The 19,466-nt window shown below is 57.8% G+C and overlaps 1 protein-coding gene across 4 annotated transcripts; it reads right to left on the reverse strand.

The window, feature by feature from the left end:
* Nucleotides 1–63: 63 nt before the first annotated feature.
* Nucleotides 64–19,299, reverse strand: MTA2 (metastasis associated 1 family member 2). Of its 4 annotated transcripts, XM_073352099.2 has the most exons (18): nt 18,381–19,295; nt 16,064–16,131; nt 15,476–15,569; nt 13,456–13,573; nt 13,086–13,149; nt 12,713–12,830; nt 12,419–12,521; nt 12,235–12,334; nt 11,718–11,906; nt 11,365–11,439; nt 11,195–11,253; nt 10,833–10,930; nt 10,507–10,646; nt 9,866–10,094; nt 9,701–9,790; nt 1,697–1,815; nt 1,255–1,403; nt 64–750 (listed from the first exon to the last, which is right to left on the reverse strand). In XM_073352099.2, exons 1-18 carry the CDS (start codon nt 18,976–18,978, stop codon nt 579–581), a joined length of 2,583 nt encoding a protein of 860 aa, XP_073208200.2. In that variant the 5' UTR covers nt 18,979–19,295; the 3' UTR covers nt 64–578. The 4 variants fall into 4 exon arrangements, with proteins under 4 accessions (XP_073208200.2, XP_073208199.2, XP_073208201.2 ...); XM_073352098.2 differs by having other exon boundaries at nt 9,701–10,094; nt 18,381–19,299; XM_073352100.2 differs by lacking the exon at nt 11,365–11,439 and having other exon boundaries at nt 18,381–19,297.
* Between the last annotated feature and the right edge of the window lie 167 nt (nt 19,300–19,466).

Raw genomic sequence — 19,466 nt, forward strand, 5'->3', positions numbered from 1 at the left:
CTCCTGTCCCTCCCCAACCAAGTGAGCCCCCAGCCACCTCCTCCCCCGCCAGCAGCGGGCAGGTGAAGAAAAGGCGTTGGTTTATTTCCTGGTTGCTATAAGAACTGGTTACAGGTTGAGTTAAAAAAACAGACAGATTCTCCTCTCTGATCATGTACAAAACCCAGGCCCGGCTGGGGGGATGGGGAGCCGGGCTCAGGGAGCGGGGACGCGGAGCTGTGGCTTGTGGGAAATGAGCAGAGACAGCAGAACCAACACAGGGAAACAAGGAAAGACAAGAAGTAACTGCAGTTGGGGAGAGGGGGCAGATGGAGCCCCTGGCTCCCCACTTCAAACCCCCTTCCCCCCCTGCCCCCCCCAAGATCCTGACACAAACACCCCAGCCCTGAAGAAGGAGGGGGAGTTTGTGGAAATAAAAAATTAAAAAAAAAGTGGAAGCCACACCCCTGCACCCCATACCCCTGGGCTGATCTCTCAGGGGGCTGGGGAAGCCATGTGGAACCAGGCGCTGCAGCCCAGCCTGCCACGCACACAGGCTCTGGAGACGGGAGGTGCGGCTTCGGGAAGAGGGGCCAGGCTCAGTCCTCCAGGATGATGGGTTCACTGGTGCTGGCAGGGTGGGCCGGGGGCCCCGGCACCAGCGGCGCTACCACAGGCCGTATGGGCAGCGCTGGCTTCACCTTGAGTGGCAGGTTGGGCCTACGGGCAGCTCGGCGCATCTCCAGGTGGGTGAGAGCCTTGCGCAGGGCCCTGCAGGAGACAGACAGCAGGTCAGAGTGGGACAGCCTGCAAGCAGGGGCTCAGGGCCCCTCCAAATACCCCCACAGGCAGCTCTGGGTCTGAACAGGCACAAGCCAGCTAGCTCCTGCTGCCGCAACACACAGAGCCTTCAGCTCGGTGAGGGGCAACAAGTCACAGCAAGAATGAGGCCACAGCCCCTGCCCTCCTCCTGGAGGTTGGTGGCGGGGAGAGAAAAGATGGAATGCCCTTCCCCATTCAAAAACTAGTGGGTTAGAGTGGGGGTGAGACTAAACCCCCCCAATTTCCCCCCCATCCAACTGAGAGCTTCAGTTCTCCCCCAGTTGGTCTTGGGGTATGCCCCACCCATCCCCTCCCATTACCAAGTGTCCCCTATGCCTGTCCCCCCATCTGCCATGATTCCCCCATTGCCTGGTGGGACCTGTCCTCTGTGACCTAGTGGCTCCCCTTCCCCCCATTGCCTGGGGCCCCCTCTGCCCCGCACCCGCAAGGTACCTGGTGTCCTTAGTGGCCACGAAGACAACAGGGTTGGGGGCATCAGCTGGGTTCAGCTTCTGACGCTTGACAGCTGGCTGGGCACTCGACCGCATCCCCGAGGTCATGGGCCGGCCATTGGCCGAAAACGGGACCCCACTCCCTGCCACCTGCACCAATCACAGACCAGAGCCATCAGCTGGGCCTCACCACCTCCTCTGCATGGACCCCACCCCTACACCAATCACAGACCAGAGCCATCAGCTGAGCCCCACCCTCTGTTGGGACCCACTAACCTAACTCCCATGGGGTTGCCTGAACAGCGACTCCCCTGGGAAGGGGCTCTGGAGCGCAGGCAGGAAGTTCTGACAGCAAGCACCCACCCACGGGTGGGGACCCCCCAGGTCACTCATGCCATCCCTGCCCCCACCCCACAGTGTGTGTATGTGTGTGTGGCACTCACACTGTCATACGCCCTCTTGCCCACGATGCCGGCCAGACCCCGGTTCTGGCTCATTTGATTCCGGTTTATGGGCGTCTTGGTGCCACGTGGCGTTTTTGGTTTCAGAGGGGCCTGCGCAGCTGGAAAACCAGACAGCACCATGAGGATCCCACAGCCTAGTTCACCGCCCTCCCCCATCCTCCCCACCCCAATATATTAACCAAACACAGCCCTCCCCCACCACAATGCCCCACTGCACCCCCATGAGGATTCCTGCAGGGCTGCACGTCAAACTCCCCTTGGGCATTCCTTTCCTTGCATTAACTGGGGGGCTTGGGGATGGTGGTGTTCATAGGAATCCCCCTCTAAGTGCCTGAGCCCCACAAGCGAGATGGGAATCATTTGCTCAGCGGTGCCTGTTGGGGCCATGCCAGTGTCCTGCCCCTGTCCATGTTCCCTCTCTGCACACCTAAGGGTATGAAGGACGGTATGGCCGTGACCATCCCTCTGTTCCCTTGTGTGTGCCCCTGCATGGATCTCATCCTAGGTGACTGGCCAGCAGTCCCCCCTCCCAGGTGCCATCAGTGGCCCTGAACAATGATTGGAACATGGCCTTTCTGAACCTGGCTTCTGGGCTCAAAGGCCAGTCTGGGACACAGCTGTGGGCACAGGGCAGTGGGTTACTCCAACAGGAGGGTTCTTGAAACGTGCAGAGGAGGCAGCCTGACTTCTGGCTGAAAAAGCTGTGATACCTGGGGAGAAGGAACGCCTGCCATGTGATAACACTGGAATCCACTGGGGAAACCATTTAGATGGGCTCTGGGAAGAGACCACTTGTCCCTTAGTGGTGCCATTTAATGCAACCAAAAGGCAGGGAGACTGGTCCTTCTAGGTAAGAGATCAGGGCCCTAGAGATCTCTCCAGAGTGGAGTTGCTTCTTTTGCCCCAAGAGGAATTGTATTTAGGAAAGAAAATAGGGAAATTCACTCTCTGGATTCAGTGGGAATCTTAAAACAACTTTAGGAGGTAGTCTTGCCACCGCCTGATCTGGATGAAACATTGTATATTGGGGCAGCCAGCGGGCTTGGAGTTTGCCCACCTGCTTGGCTGACGGAACGGCCACCAGAAGAGCTACTTTGACAGTAACATGCTGAAGAGAACATGAGCCCTTCCAGGCCTTTATTTGGCTTTTTAACTGTTGGAGGAACAGTAGGGGAGAGAATACACCACATGACTGGACTGGGCTGGCATGCTCTAGCTGTTGCAAGGTGGACCTTGACCGAACTGATCTAAAGTCCACAGAGATTCAGATGCAGACGACAGTCAATCTTGTGACCAGGGCTTTCCAAAGAGCCATGGCTGCATGGAGCTCCCAGACTGAGAGAGTCTTCTCCATTGTGAGAAGTTGGTTCTCCTTGTTGAGGGCTTTAGGCTTGGTAAAATCAGTCCTCAGACTTGCAATGAACAGGCTCTATCAGCAGCCCTTAGCCAGCCAACACAAGCAGGTAGTTAGATGTTTGCGTCCGGATGGAGAATCTGGCCACAGTTCTGAGAAACTATATCAGGTCAATCAGGTAGTGCTCTTGAAGGCAGAGGTTACGTTTAAATGAGATCCAGCAACTAGAGAGACATTTGTACGCAGTCTCATCTCTCCCAGAGACAATGGTTCCCCTATCTGAAGTTGGTCCATCCGAGCACCTCAGTCTGCCCCAGAAGTATCTGGGATTGAGGTCTTTGTTGGTGGAAGGATGGAGATGCAGAGCTTCTGTCCACCAGTTTAATGACGATGGTACGAATTGGGACGATGATGTGCATGGCTGTCTTGTAAGGCAATATACCAATCTGAGCCAGTCCTGTGCTGGGGGAGATGAAGCCTGGCTAGCAGCATCATGTCAGAGCAGCCTAAGAGTTGAGAACACGTTTTCACCATGGCTGATTGATTTAATTTGATGTGGGAGGTCACAGAGTTTAAGCCAGGACCTCCATGAGAGCATCTAGTCTGACCTCCCGTATAGCACAGACTACTCAACCCCACCCCATTAACTCAGGCTATTGGGCTCAATAACCTGGATTAGACTAAGTATTACAGCCCTCTGGGGACTAAACTAGTATGTGCCACAGGCAGAGGCTACGGGGGAGCAAAGTGCACCACTGCTTGAGGCCCCTGCAATGGCCGATGATTGTCTGGGGAAATCTCTCCTCGGGAAGGTACTCCACTGATGAACTGGGAGTCAATCAGAGCTACTATAAACCATCTGGGGTGGGATGATTTGCTGGAGTTTATCATCATCAAGACAGGAGAAATTCCAGAGGCCTGGAAGAGGGAAAAATAGTACCAATCTATAAAAAGGGGAATAAGGACAACCTGGGGAATTACAGACCACTCAGCATAACTTCAGTAGCCAGAAAGATAATGGAGCAAATAATTAAGCAATCAATTTGCAAACACCTAGAAGATAATAAGATGATAAATTACAATCAGCATGGATTTGTCAAGAATAAATCCTGTCAAACCAACCTAATAGTTTTCTTTGACAGGGTAACAAGCCTTGTGGATAGTGAGAAAGCGGTAGATGCAATATATCTTGACTTTAGTAAGGCTTTTGATACTGTTGTGCATGACCGTCTCATGAACAAACTAGGGAAATATAACCTAAATCAGGGGTCAGCAACCTTTCAGAAGTGGTGTGTTGAGTCTTCATTTACTCACTTTAATTTAAGATTTCGCGTGCCAGTAATACATGTTAACGTTTTTTAGAAGGTCTCTCTCTATAAGTCTCTATATTATATAACTAAACTATTGTCGTATGTAAAGTAAACAAGGTTTTCAAAATGTTTAAGAAGCTTCATTCAAAATTAAATTAAAATGTTGATCTTACATCACTGTCCTGCTCAGCCCGCTGCCGGCCTGGGGTTCCGTTCACCTAGGCCAGCAGCGGGCTGACTGGGGCCTCCGGCTGGGACCCCAGCTGGCAAGGGGCCGGCAGCCAGAACCCCAGACCGGCAGTGGACTGAGTGGCTCAGCCCACTGCCAGCCAGGGTCCCGTCTGCCAGCTCCTGCCAGCCAGGGTCCCGGCTGCCGGCCCCGCTCAGCCCTCTACCGGTCTGGGGTCCCGGCCCTGTCCACATAGAGTAGATACCTACCTTCTCCCTGGTTCTAGCCATTCTCTTCCTCTCTCTGCACTGAGATGAGGGTGGGAGTGTGCTGAGAACAGGGCTGGGGGTGAAGGAGCAGGCTGGGGGTTGGGGTGCAGGGTCTGACCAGGAGCTAGAATGAGGGAGGGGCTCAGGGGTGGGGCAGGAGGTTTGGGTGTGGAGCGCTTACCTGGGCGGTTCCCATTTGGTTTGAGGGGTGCAGGTGGGAATGGGGGCGCGTGCAGGAGCTCCCGTGTGGTGCTCAGGGTGGGGTGGGGATGTGGGGGGCACAAGAGTCAGGGCAAGGGGGCGTGGGCTGGGGTTGTGGGGGTGCTACCAGCCCCCTGCCCTGAGTGACTCACAGCAGGGGGCTGGAGGGGATATACTGATTCCACCCCCTTTCCCAAGGTCTCCAGAGCAGAGAACATGCTGCGGCTCCGCTTCTCCCCCTCCATAGCAAGGGCCGTCAGCTGATTGGCGGCAGGGAGGAAGAGGAGGAGGGGCAGGAACCCAGCACACTGGGGGAAGAGGCAGGGGGAGGGGGAAGTTTGCCTGCCCTGCAAGGAGAGAGCGGTGGGCAGGGGGCGGAGAAGAGCGGGCCGGGCCGGGCAGGATTTTTAATGGCACATTGCTGTCTGCCGGGGTCAGACAGCAGCGTGCCATTAAAAATTGGCTTACATGCCATCTTTGGCACGTGTGCCATAGGTTGCCGACCCCTGACCTAAAATGGAGCTACTATAAGGTGGGTGCATAACCAGTTGGAAAACAGTTCCCAGAGAGTAGTTATCAGTGGTTCACAGTCAAGCTGGAAGGGCATAACAAGAGGGGTCCTGCAGGGATCAGGTCTGGGTCCGGTTCTGTTCAATATCTTCATCAATGATTTAGATAATGGCATAGAGAGTACACTTATAAAGTTTGCACACAATACCAAGCTAGGAGGGGTTGCAAGTGCTTTCGACGATAGGACTGAAATTCAAAATGATCTGGACAACTGCTCTGAAGTACGTAGGATGAAATTCAATAAGTACAAATACAAAGTACTCCACTTAGGAAGGAACAATCAGTTGCACACATACAAAATGGGAAATGACTGCCTCAGAAGGAGTACTGCAGAAAGGGATCTGGGGGGGTCATAGGTGATCATAAGCTAAATATGAGTCAACAATGTAATATTGCAAAAAAGGAAAACATCCGTCTGGGATGTATTAGCAGGAGTGTTGTAAGCAAGACATGAGAAGTAACTGTTCCTCTCTACTCCATGCTGATAAGGCCTCAGCTGGAATACTGTATCCAGTTCTAGGCACCACATTTCAGGAAACGTGGACAAACTGGAGAAAGTCCAGAGAAGAGCAACAAAAATGATTAAATGTCTAGAAAACATGACCTATGAGGGAAGACTGAAAAAATTAGGTTTGTTTAGTCTGGAGAAGACAGGGATGGACGGACGGACATGATAACAGTTTTCAAGTACATAAAAGGTTGTTGCAAGGAGGAGGGAGGTAAATTGTTCTTGTTAACCTCAGAGGATAGGCCAAGAAGCAATGGGCTTAAATTGCACCAAGGGAGGTTTAGGTTGGACATTAGGAAAAACTGCTTGGCAGGGTGGTTAAGCACTGGAACAAATTGCCTAGGGAGGCTGTAGAATCTCCATCATTGGAGGTTTTTAAGAGCAGGTTAGACAAACGCCTGTCAGGGATGGTCTAGTTATTACTCCTCTTGAGTGCAGGAGACTGGACTAGATGACCTAGTAAATTCCCTTCCAGTTAGTTCTATAAGGTCGAGTTTCTTGAACAGGCCAAGGACAGAATCTAGGGAGACTTCCTGTTGGGGCTGCCTAGACATCCATGCTCTGTATCTTCAGATGCATGGCCACCACCAGCTACTTTGTGAAGACTCTTGGTCCTCTGGAGAGACCAAAGGTCAGCACCTTGCAGTGATAATGGTTGTCCCCCTACTGTCAGTCAGAGGCACTTCCATAGCACAATCACTCTAGCCCACAGGAAGGGCGCATCCTGTAAGTCTGGAACCACAAACCAGCCTTGAGCCTGTAACGAAGGGATGAGGGATCTGAGCGTTGCCATCCAGGAAGATGCATATGTGTCTGTTCAGTCCTCTCAAGTTGAAGATGGGACGTGGACCCCCTTTTTTCTTGGAATAAAGAACTATCAGGAGTAGAAATCTCTTCCCTGCTCCTAGGCAAAGCAGGGAGGCCACTTGCAATTGGTTTTCATGAGAAGGGTCTCTGGAGAGGGATAGGAAAGGGGGTAGAGACTGGAATGGGAGTACCCTGGGAGAGGACTTATTAGTACCCCTTGGTCAGTTATTACTTCACTCCACATCAGAGTGAATAAAGGGGGCATCCCAAGATAAGGTTGGGGAAAGCCGCTCTGGATTGTGACCCTTGACCTGTGTGTCGAACTGCTCCCTAGACAATGAAGTTAGGATGGCTAGTGGTGGACGAGAAAATCTAGGCTGTCACTGCAAGAAGATGGCTGTTCCGGCTTCCTTCGGGAGGCTGGGGTGCAAATGCCCAATGATCGCAGCAGGTATCTGGAACCATCCAGGGAATGTAGAACATCGTAGTACAGGGGCTAAATATCTCTTGAACAGACGCTCTGAAATGGTGTTCTGCAACTCCTTTGGGACACTTGGTGCTTGTAGCCATGTGGTGACTGCCACAGCCATGGATCTAGCTGCATATCCAAAGCAGCTGCTTGGAGAGATGTTTGCACCAGTGACAGATGTTATTGCCTTTAGATACTGTCTATCCTCTTAAAGTCTACTGATAAAGGGAGCTACTTTCTCCTAAGTTAGAGTCCAACTCAGAACAGTGCTTGGTAATTTGCTATCTGTACGTGGGGCAAGGCAGAGGAATAAGCTTTTCTACCCCAGAGAGGTCATATCTCCTATCCAGGGTTTTGTCTTTCAGAGTAGACATCAGTGGACCACATTGTCTGTCTCTCTCCTTCCAAGACCACCAGGGATCCAGGGACCAGGAGGGAGTAGAACTTCTCAGCTCCCTTCTGCAGAACTTGATCTCTCTTTTCTCTGTTTGCTTTGAAGTTCGGGTGATGGTACCCAGGGGCTTCCAGAGATCTGTGGCTGGCTCCACTGTGCCCTTCCCAACTGGCATCACCATCCTGCCCAGAGCAGAGTTGTCGAATAGTCTGGGGAATGAGGGGTCTTGGATCATTGAGGTCTCAGTTTCTAGGGCATCAGAGTCTGAGTAGTCTGCTCCTGAAATACTCTGTAGGCATCCAGAGCAGAGACCGCTGCATCAAGTGAGACAAGGAGGGATCTATAGGAGAGGTTGGGGACACTGCTCCTCAGTTTCAGGACCTGTCTCTCCCTCCTCTGCAGGATGTTCTTCCTCATCTCTAACCCTTCAAGCGTCTCACGGCCAAGGGATCTGGGTCGTGTCTCAAGGAGGCCTTGTAGTCAAAGCTGCAGGAAAGTGGAACATTCTCTGCTTGCCAGTGTGCTAGAGGGAGAGCCACTTCTGGAGGATTTTCAGAGCAGAGCCGAGTACTGCCACAGTGGAGAGCTGTAAGAGTGGGGCTGGTCAGACCATTGCCATGGAGGTGGGTGCCAGAGAACAGACCAGCGCTCTGGTACTCACTGGAGAGGAACCCTTCTCAGAGCCCGGTATATGGGCAGGAGGAAGTGGTGAGGTCTGGAGAGGGAGAGGAGATTTCCTGTGACAACAGCATGACCTCTTGGCCGGTGTGTCAGTACAGCTGTTGAAGACTGTTCTGTGTGTAGCATCCTTGGGACCAGAGGAGTAGCAACTCCCAACGCCAGAAACTGTTGGAGTCTATCAGTGGTGCCGACAGTTCCAGTGCCGACAAATCTGTCATTTTAGTACCACACACGGGTGCTGGACCACTCGATTCCTTGTCACTTGCCCCTGGATTCTGAGAGGGAGGGAACCGAAGGCCAAGGACTTTTCTTAGGCCTCTCGGTACCTCCTGGTTCAGGGAAGGTAGATTGGTGCCTGGAGCCATGTGTGGTCTGGTGTTCTGGGCAATTCTGCCTCAGAGGGGAGGACATAGAACCAGTCGTCAGCACTGGAACAGCCAGTGATGCCAAGCTGACTTTTGGCAGCTGTGGCTGGCCCATTGGTACCATTTCAGATTCCCCCCAACGGTACTGGTCTCAGGAGCTGCATCCCAGCTGCCAGCAGCACTGACTGCCAGGGACTTGAAGTGGAAGGTCTTGCGTGGAGCCTGATACCCGTTCTTTTGGGTTCAAAGCACCCCCAACTGCTCCAGAAGGAAGCATTTCAGCCAAGTGTCCATGATTGTCTTGTTGACAAGAAGGACCAGTAGAGTGCACCAACCAGATACAGGTCTCGCCTAGGCAGACAGTTAAGGGCCATGTCCATGGGAAAGGGGAACACACACAGGATGGAAAGCTTGAGGGCCTTCAATCCACAAAGCACCGAAGAAAAATAAGGAACTTGGGAGGAGTGGGGAGGGGATCGCTAAGAAAACTAAGGGAAAAAAGCATTTAAGGGATTAACGTGACCTATCTACCACTAGGAAACATGCCGAACGCAGCAGGCAGCCACAGCCTGGCTCCATCTCACTGCCAGGGGCAGCAAGAGGAACTGAGGGACGGTTGCATCCACTCTGCCCTTTATGCCAGGGGCATGCAGATGCACCTAGAGTGGGATCCTCAGACAAGCACTCAAAGACAGTGGAGCAACAGCCCTGTTCAAGTGGAGAGCAGTGCTGTCCGGTCAATGGGGTCTGAGGAGTTACCCCATCCCCAGGGGGAAAGGGCTGGTGTGGGGCATGGGGAGCCAGGCAGGTGTGGGGCTGCAAGCCTCAGTCCTCCCAAGCTGGGCTCTCCCTGCTGTGCCTAGAGCTCTGTGCCCAAGACCCTTACCCAGCTCCTTGACGATGGTGGCCAGCGGCAGCCGCACCAGGGGGTGAATCTTCAGGGGAGTCTTGGCTGCCTTGGGTAGCCGGATAGAGCCTACGGAGGGAAGCAGAGTGCGGGTGTGAGATGGGGGAGCCCATGATGTCCTCCCTCCCAGCCCTGCACACGTACACTCAGCCTTGATGGCGTTGGCATTGATAGGGGCATAGGGGCGCCGGGCAGCACGGCGTGGCTGCAGGATGTCGCGACACATGCGGCGGGCAATGCGGGTCAGCTTGGTGGTCTGTAGCAGGAAGGTCTGGCGGTTCTTGGCCAGCAGCTTGGCCCGGTTGGCGCTGGTTGTGTAGGGAGAAAGGCTCTGGGCTTCAGGCCTTGACATGTGGCCCCTGGAGTGCGGCTCCTGTGACACAGAAGGGTAGGTGGTCAGGGCCCAGCATGGGACACTGGGAGAGCCTGGGGGCAGGGACACAACCCAGCACAGGTGAGACAGAGGAGCCCAAGGCTCAGTGCTGGCAGTTCCCAGATCTCACCCTGTGGGGTATGCACCCCCCTCGGACCACAAGAAATGAGGGCCTCCTCAGTGTAGCCTAACACCTCTGCCCCCCACACCCAGCCCCCAATGCAGGCATTAACCATGGATGGCTGCACCCATGCCCATCCACTCCAGCAGGCATTACCAAGGCACTGCATGCAGCAACCTGCATTCCTATGCCCCCAGGCAGGGATTGCCACAACACTGTCAGTGCCCTGCATGCCCAGCCCCTGGGAGGTGTTACCGTGGTGCCATGCCCATGCCTCTCAGCAGGCATTACCGTGGCGCTGCGGGCGGCTCCCTCCAGCTGCGTCGGGGTCTTCAGCCCCCCGTATTTCTTCCAGTAGATCCAGCAGGAGGCACAAAGGCGGCATTGCATGTTGGGCGGGCCCCAGGCATACCACTGTGCTGACTGGGTGGCTGAGGGAGAGGAGAGACTGCAGCATTAGGGGAAGGGGACTCCACAGCTGAGCAACCCGCTGGCAGGCAGGCCCAGGGACCCGTTCCCCTCTCCTGGGACAAGATCCATGGCAGCAGTCAGGGCCCTCCATCCCCAGGACTGGGCAGAGACACCCCCACCCCTTGGAGCCCCACATCAGCACTCACTGTGGCAGCTCTCGCAGGTCAGCCCCTTCTGGAAGCCAGCCCCGTTCATGCCAGGCTTGGAGCCCACCGAGATGATCTGATTGGGGTTAGGTTTAGTGCTGCCAGGGGAGAAGAGACGATGTCACACCCAACTCCATCTCCAGCCCCCCCCCCACCTAGGGGGAGGGCAGGTGGCCTGCTCTCCACAGCACATGGGACAGGCCCCTTTTATCCCAGCCCCCCACTAGAAGGGGACATAGCCCCTCCCCCAGGCCTAGCCTCTGGTCCTAACTCCTCCACATGCTCACACTGGGGGCAGGGGGTGACCCCCCTCTCCCCCATGCTCACACTCAGTTGAGGTGACCCCCCCCCGCCATACTTACTAGGTAGGGATGTAGACCTGCTTCAGTTTGCTGTCAGCTTCAGCTGCCTTCAACCTTTTCTGCAAACAGAGACACAGCCTAAGCAGGGGAGGAAACAGGGCCCCATCACTCGCCTCCAGCAGGAGCAAGGCACAGCCCCAGAGCCCCCCCACCTCCTGGGCCTAGCTCACCTGCTGGATGTAGCGGTCGGTGGTTTTCCACATGTAGTAGAACTGCACGATGCTGGCCAGGGACTTCCAGGGCAGCTGCAAGGGCCACAGAGGTGGTCAGACAGCACCAGGAAAGCCCCACACACCCAGCCCCTGGAGGCATGGGGTGGGAGGGAGACAGCAGTGCCACAGCACCCCCCGCACACCCGAGCCAGTGCAGGATCAATCTCCAGGGCTCCCAGTCCCTCTCCTGGGTTCATATCCCCCCCAAGATGGAGCAGTCCAGTGCGGGTGCCTGGGAGGTTCTTACAACCCCCACAAAGGAGGGACTTAGAGCTGGTCCCAGGCGGATCCCTCCCCCCATCCCCACTCACAAAGTCCTGTCGGATGTCATTGAAGTCCTTGCCGTACTTCTCCAGCGCCTCCTCAAAGAGCATGGCCTCTGAGGCTGACCACTCCTCCATCTCGTCACGGCACAACACTGGGCCCCCCTGGGGCACAAGCGTCGACATGGCCTTGGCCAGGTCATAGCCATTCCGCTGCAGCGTGTCCATGGCGTGGAACTGCAGGGAAGGGGCCTGTCAGCAGGCTGTTGCTCCTTGCTGCTGGGAGTCACACGAGGCCCGGAGCCACCACCCCAGCACCCCATGAGAGGAGTGCAATGTTCCCCAAGGGTTACGTCTCTCAACCCTCTGGGCAGGGGGCAACCCAAGCCCCCCAGCTTTGAGTCAGGAGGGTTGAGGCAGCTCCAGAAGCCCCCGTAACATCCAGTGAGTCACCTGGGGCTGTAGGGGCCCCGCCAGCAGCCAGTGGGGATAGGGACACCCCACAAATGGACTATAGAACTCAGACAACACACAGCCTGTTCCCTGCCCCCCATCTCCCTCTCACCAGCGTAATATCCCGGGAGGCGGCGGCTGCACTCATGTGCAGACTGGGCTGCCGGATGGAACTGCTGCAATCCAGAGCTCGAGCAAAGGTCCCGACGGCCCTGGGGAGGGACACAGGTTAGCAACGACCCAGAGCCCAAGGAGGCCCCACGTGAACCAAGAGACCCCCACCCCCCCAGTCTCACCGAGCCACCACCAAGAATTGGTCGATCTGCCGGTCAGTCAGTGGGTTGTCGGGGTCCCAGACCTTCATCTCCATCTTCTGCTGGTTCCGATTGTCCGACTCGCCTGTGGGGAGGGGCCAGTCAGAAAAGACGATGCTGCATCTCTTCCCCCCTCCACCCTGAGAGGGGGCAGGCAAGGCACACAGCTCCCCTAGGGCATTGAGGACCTCCCCCCCGGGTCGCGGCTCCCCCAAAGAGCAAGGCTGACTTCCCCCAGGGGCACAGATCAGTCCAGGAGACACCCTTTCCCATCACCTTCAGCCAGCCGGTCAGGGATCTCAGCTTGGTACTTGCAGCCGACCCGGATCTCCCCCTGGTCGGCCAGAAGCGTCTTCTGGACAGGGTCAAAGACCAGCGAGTAGAAGAAGCAGTCCTGGGGGAGGGGCAGAGGGGTGAGGCAGGGCACCCCAGCAGACTGGCCTCCCCCAACCCTGCCCCACCCAGAAACAGCTCTTCCCATCCCTCACAAGAGAGAGCTCTGCCCTGGTTTCAACCCTTCTCACCTGCAGCCAGGCCAGGGGGCAAGTCCTCCTTCCTCCCTGCCCCCAATCCCTGACCAGTTCCAGGGGGCTGATCGCAGCCCCTCAACCCATGCAGGCCAAGCCCCTCCACAGGCCCAGCTCCTCACCTCCTTCTCCAGGTACTGGCTGAGGATGTCAGTCTCATTGAGCAGCGTGACGCTGCATTTCCCCCTGCAGGGACCAAGCATAGGGCACATCACAGGCTGGCCCCATGGCTCCCCATGCCCCGGATTGGGGCCCTGAGGGATCCCCACATCCCGCCGGACCCAGCAGCAGCAGCACAGAGCCAGCCCCAAAGAGCTGCTGCTCCGGGCTCACACCCTTCCCTGTGCAGCGGGCCTGGTGCTGGGCTTCCCCAGAGGGCACAGAGTCGGGAGATGGCAACAGGGAGGCACAAAATCCAGGATAAGGCCCCCCAGGCCAAGGAAGGCCCCTCCCTCAGAAGAGCCCTAGCCCCTGTGCCCAGCCCCCACGCACCGTATGTGGGTGGCTGGCAGTGACTCAAACTGGCGCGACAGGAAGAGCTCGCGATGCTTCAGCTGGTGCCGCTGCTGCTCGGACACCCCCGGCTGCTTCGACTCCTCCTCAAACTCGCCTGTGGCAGGACACGAGGGTCAGGGGCTCCCAGCCTCACCACCTACCCCCCCGACAGAGAGCCCCCAGCCCCACCACCGTCCCCTGACAGAGAGCTCCCACAGAGCCCCCAGCCCCACCACCGTCCCCTGACAGAGCGCCCCCACAGAGCCCCCAGATACCCCTTCCCCGATGGAGAGCCCCCAACCTCACCACTTCCCCCCCGACAGAGAGCTCCCACAGAGCCCCCAGCCCCACCACTGTCTCAGGAGCAAAGCCCTGCTGCTCCCATCACCCACTCTATCCCCCAGGAGCAGAGAGTACTGCCCTACCCCCGCATTCAGCCCCCAGGCTGAATCCTCCCCTTCCTACCACCTCCACAGCTTCACAGCACACCACCCTGCCAAGAACAGGGCAACCCCCAGGATTAACTGTCCCCTCCCTGCCCGGGAGCACCCATAACTCCCCCTGGAGCAGAGCACCTGCCTGGGGTTAACCCTTCCTGTGCTGAAAAGCAGAGTGTCATGTCCCCCCCCAATAACCCCAGGAACACAGCGCGGCCTTAGGTTAACCCCCGCCCACTGCCCAAGAGCAGAATGCACCCCCCCCAAGAACCCTCCCCCCAGCAAAGCACGCTGCCCCCCTATCCTCAGAGGCCCATCCCCCACTCCCCACAGCAGGAAGTGGCCAAGCTGCACCACCGCCAAAAAGCTCATTGTTCTCCCAGCCCCACTGTCTCCAGCACTTGGCAGCAGCCCAGTGGGGGACGGCACTGATTCCACCCCTGCTCATGTGTTCAGGAAGCCCTGTGGGGTGGGGGCAGGGTAGGTGGGGGCAGCCCCCTGGGACCCAGTCCCACTCCTCACCTACCCCACTGGGGCAGAGTCAAGGGTGGCCCCCACTGAACAGGCCCGGAAACCCCAAGCCCAGGCGAGCAGCTAGCACAGGCCCCAACCGGAAGAGCTCCCACGGCCTGTTAACCCTGCACTGCCCATGGCCTCCATGTTGCACCAGCCTCATACATGAGGCGCTAGGGAGAGCTGGGCAAGTTCCACCCCCGGCACCTCTCACTCCAGACCCACAGTCCTCTGCTATGGCAGCCCCTCCCCCACAGCTCTGCTGGTGCCCCTCACTCCCAATCTGCAGCCCCCTGCTACCCCAGCTCTGGGCTGGGAAATGAACTAACATACCCCCCACACACACACACACACACCCTAGACTCTGTCTCCACAGTTGCATTTGCTAATTGTGTGTTTGACACCAGTGCTCTTGGGGAGAAAGGTCAAAGTCTTGGCACCTGCAAGACCCTTCACAGACCCTTGGGCACTGCCCAGTGCAGGGTGAATAGGCGTGAGACAAGGAGGAGGAGGACGTGGGACCCAGACTATATTGTGTGCTGGGGGGCTCATCACCCCAGAGACACTCCCTGTCCCAAACCACGAATGACAAGCATTAGTGCCACTCTTTCCCAGTGCCTGCAGCCTAGGCGGAGGGGAGGGGAAGGAGCTGGCAGCTCTCCTAGCCAGGCAGGCAGGGAGCTGCCCAGGGAGGGGCAGGTGGTGCGGCCTTTCACCCACAAGCTCTAGGCGGCAGCAGATCTGCAGCATGTCTGCCCTGCATCATAGGCATGGGGCCATAATCTTCCCCCAACCAGCCCCACCCCACACATGCCCCACTGCCCCCCGATAGGCCACACACACACATCCCAGTGGCCAAGACTCCTCAACTGAGACAGATCCACTGCTCCCCAACAACCCTATGCATGCCCCTACAACTTCATCCCCAAAGATACACCCACCCCCTGCTAGCCTGAGACAGCCCTAATAACCCCCCAAGACCTCTACCCCACTCCATTCACCCCGAGAAGACCCCCAGAGGCCCTGGGCCTGCCAGCAGGGCTATGGGGATGGGCCCCAGCACTCACGAGCGTTGCTGTCAGCCAGGCTGTTGAGGCTGCTGGAGATATCCCGTCGCCGGAAGAGACACACCACCTTGGCCTCCACATTGCCATTGGCTGTCTGGGGATGAGAGCAGGACGCTGCCTGAGGGGAGGAGCTGGCACTGCTGTTCCCCTGGGAGTTGCTCCTCACCACTCCCACGCCCTGGACACAGCACTCGGTGCAGCCTCCCAGATGGGGTACCGAGGCAACCGCCAGGTGATCCCATTTCCCTCCTGTACTTACAAATGGCAGGCTCAGAGAGGCTGCGGTGCCCTCAGGTGCAACCTTGCAATCTGGCCAATGGGTCCCTCCTGTAGAGAAGGGTATGGCTGCAAATCCCCGAAGGGAGGATTTGGTGAGGGAGGGGATCTGGCTGTGGCTCTCTGGTCTGAGAGCGGGTATGGATGTCTAGCTCTAGTCCTGCAGCCCGAGGGAGGTGGAGGGGGTGGGTCTCAGGTGCACAGCTGGTGGGGGTGAGCATACAGGTACTGGCTATGGTTCTGTGGCCCTAACGGGTGTGTGCAGGAGATGGGGTGGGGGGTGTCTCTGGGTGTGGTCCCATGGCCGCTGACCTTGTTGAGCTCCTCGATGCGCCGGACGAGGTAGGGGTTACTGGAGGAATTCTCAAAATAGACATAATCTGCAGAGAGAATTGAGACCAAAGCCGTCAGAGGGAAATCAGGAGAACAGGCAGGCACCCAGGAAGGACAGGCTGAACGCTCAGAGCCATCAAACGAGCCACCTGTCCCCATGGGGGCACACCACCACCTTCAGTCTCCACCCCAGTGCCACCTTCTCCCAACGGGGCATTCATCTCCTCCCCCATGGGGCTGCCTCACCTAGACTGCCCCAACTGTTTCATATCGCCTGCCAAGCACCCTGTGTATCCATGGGGTTTCCTGCCCCCACCCTAAGCCAGGCCCTGAAACAGCAGTAGCGAGGCAGCCCCCAAAGGGGGAGTTCCTCTCCCAGTCTCCATCCCACCAGGCAGTACAGCAGCAGGCAGCAACACATTCCTCCCATCCGCAGCCACTTGCCGACATGGGCAACATTGCCCAGGCTGCAGCATCCCAGAGCAGGGGCCAAGTTCCTACCCCACCCTCTGTAGCACCCAGACCCCCCCCCGCCACTCCCAGCCAGGCACCAGGCAGCACCCCCATGCTGGCACCACCTGCCAAACATCTGCATGGACAGGGCCCAGCCTAAGGGCAGCATTGCCAGTGCCTGGTGCTAGGTTCCAGCCTGGAACAGCAATAGCTAGGCCTGGGCAGCATTTACCAGGCTCGGGAGGTAGCTGAGCCACAGTGCCCAGGCAGTGGAGCAGCCACATACTGGTGTAGGCACAACGCTGTAAGGACAGGAGGAGACAGCCCCCCACCCCCACCCCTCAAAGTAGTACAACAGCAAGAGGATCTCAGTGTGAGATCAGACCCCCCTCGTGAGACACACCCCAGAGTCAGCACAAGGGGAAGACGTTATAAATAGAGCCATCAGGAAGGAGAGACCCTTCCCCCAAAGTGCCACTCCTCAAGTGCAGCACCAATGCCCCCAGGCTCCTCAGCACATGCTCAAACGCAGGGACCAGGGAACGGGTCTCCTGGGCAGCCTGGCCCCTGCAAGTGCCCTAAATCAGATCCCCCAACCCCCTGACCTCCTCAACCAGATTCCACACAAGCCAACCCCAACTGCTCTAAAATGAGATGTTGCACAACTGTCCCCACCTCCCAACCCACTCCCCAACTGCTCCACACACCACCCCCATAACCAGACCCCCAAACTACCACACACAACGTCCCCCAACCAGGCCTCCCCCTCCCATAGCCCATAATCCACCCCCAACAGCCCCAAAACTACATACACCTCACCCAGCCCTCGAAACCCACGCCCCCAAACTGCCCCACACATAACCTGCCCCCCTGGCCTCCCCACAACAAGATCCCCCCAGACTCTTCTCCCAAGCACCTCACACACCACTTGGTCAACTGCTCCATGTACACCCCAAAAAACTCCTGACCACATATAAACACCTCACTGACCCCCATTCCCCAATTGCTCCCCCACCAGCCATACCCACAGCTCACCAAGTCCTGTACTCCATAAACCAGCTCACTGCCCTGGACCCCCTATGGGCCCCACACCCGGTGAATTCCCTTACCCCGTGTAACCAAACTTGCTGCCCCCTCAAGGATTCCCTCCACCCCATAATCTGCCAGCTCCCCCCACAACCGACCTCATCCCCAAATAACCAGCCCAACCCACCAGCCAGAACCCCAAGTGCCCTATTTCCCCACAGTCCCTGAACTTCTTCACACCATGCCACCAGCTCACTACACCAGACTCCCCTGCCCCCACATAACTAGCCCATCATCCTTTACCCCCATTGTCCACTTCCCCCCCAACCTGATCCCCCCAACTGCCCCAGGGCCTCCAGAGGCCGTGAACACCCCATACCTGATGAAACCACCTCCCTAACCCACAGCGCCCCCACCCTATAACAACCCCCCAAGCCCCACATAACAAACCCGCTCCTTGCCACCCCCCACACAGCCTGTTCCCTATGGGTCAGCCCCCTCCGCGACACAGGGGCGCAGCATGTGGGGGGAGAACAGCTTCTTCCTCTAGGGCACTAGGTGGGCATCCTCCCCCCACCGTCCATAACCCCCGCCAGGACCTCCCAGCCCCCCCAATCCGCTAGTGCCGGGGACACACCGCCCCGTCCGGCTCCGCTTCCCCCCACTCTGACACCTCCAGCCCACCCACTGCCCCGCAGCGCCACCCTCCTGGGGGCGCCCCAGCACCGCCCTGCTCCGCCCCGCTCCCTCAGCCCCCCGCGGCTCCCCGCACTCACCGCCCAGCCCCCCCACTGACCCCCCCCGGCCCCAGACTCACCCCCCACCCGGTACATATTGGCCGCCATGGCCCCGCCGCGCGATGGGGGAAAGGGGGGGGGGTTTCCGTCCGGCTCCGCTCGGGCCCTCGCTAGCCCCGCTCCCGGCCGCTCTTCATCTCCTCCCGCTTCGCCGCGCCGCCGCCGCCGCCGCCGCCTCCTCCTCACGCAAGGCCGGGGCCAGGCGGCTTCGGGCGCCTCCGGCCGCCTCCGGCCACGCTTCGGGGATCTCCGGGAAAGGATCGGGGAGGCTCGGAAATATCCGAGGCGGCTTCGGGACGAAATCGGGTCTCTCCGGAAATGTTCGGCTCTTTCCGGAAACACCTGGAGACGCTTCGGGCAGCGCCGACGACAGCCTCCCGGCGACCCGTTCCTTCCGGCCAGTGATTCCGGTCCTGATGGCCGGAGACCTTCGGATAAATCCGGAGACTGCAGCATTCGGCTATTTCCGGACAGAGGCTTCCCCGCTCGGGCCTTTCCGGAGGGAGACCCCAGCGCAGGGTTTTTAACCTTTTCCTCTTCGATGGGCTCTGCAGCAAGGCTGCCCCTGGAACAAGGGGCAATTCCCAGCAGCCTCAACCGCATTAGGGTTATTTGCATACATGTACATATGCAAATTTACAGCTGTGCAGCCCAAAATAGTCACTAATTGACCCCTTATACTCAGGAATTCACTGATTGCAGGGGGATCCTGCATCCAAAGGTGAGATGCAGCCACCTCTGGGGTGGGGCACCACTGCACTAATTCCAGTGTCCTGCCATGTAGAAACGACAGAGCCCCAGCAGAGAGGCAGAGATGTCCTCTCTGTATCTCACTAGACCTGGGGAGCTAAATCCCTTATTTCCCTCTCCCCCGACTCTGGAACCAAAGCCTCAGCACGCTCCCCCCTCCCCCACATCCTCAGGGCGGTGTTAACAGTGATCCCTGCACTGTACCATCCTAACGCAGGCTAGCCCCACCCTCTGCTGCCCCTAGCATGCCTTCCTCTCCCCCACCCCACTGCTGTGGCCCCTGCCCACAGCCTTATGCCCCCCACCCCGTACCACTGCTGTGTGCCTACTCCCCAACCCTGACAGGAAGGAGACAG

The sequence above is a fragment of the Lepidochelys kempii genome, chromosome 7 (genome assembly GCF_965140285.1).
Source record: "Lepidochelys kempii isolate rLepKem1 chromosome 7, rLepKem1.hap1, whole genome shotgun sequence".
NCBI classification, from domain to species: domain Eukaryota; kingdom Metazoa; phylum Chordata; order Testudines; family Cheloniidae; genus Lepidochelys; species Lepidochelys kempii.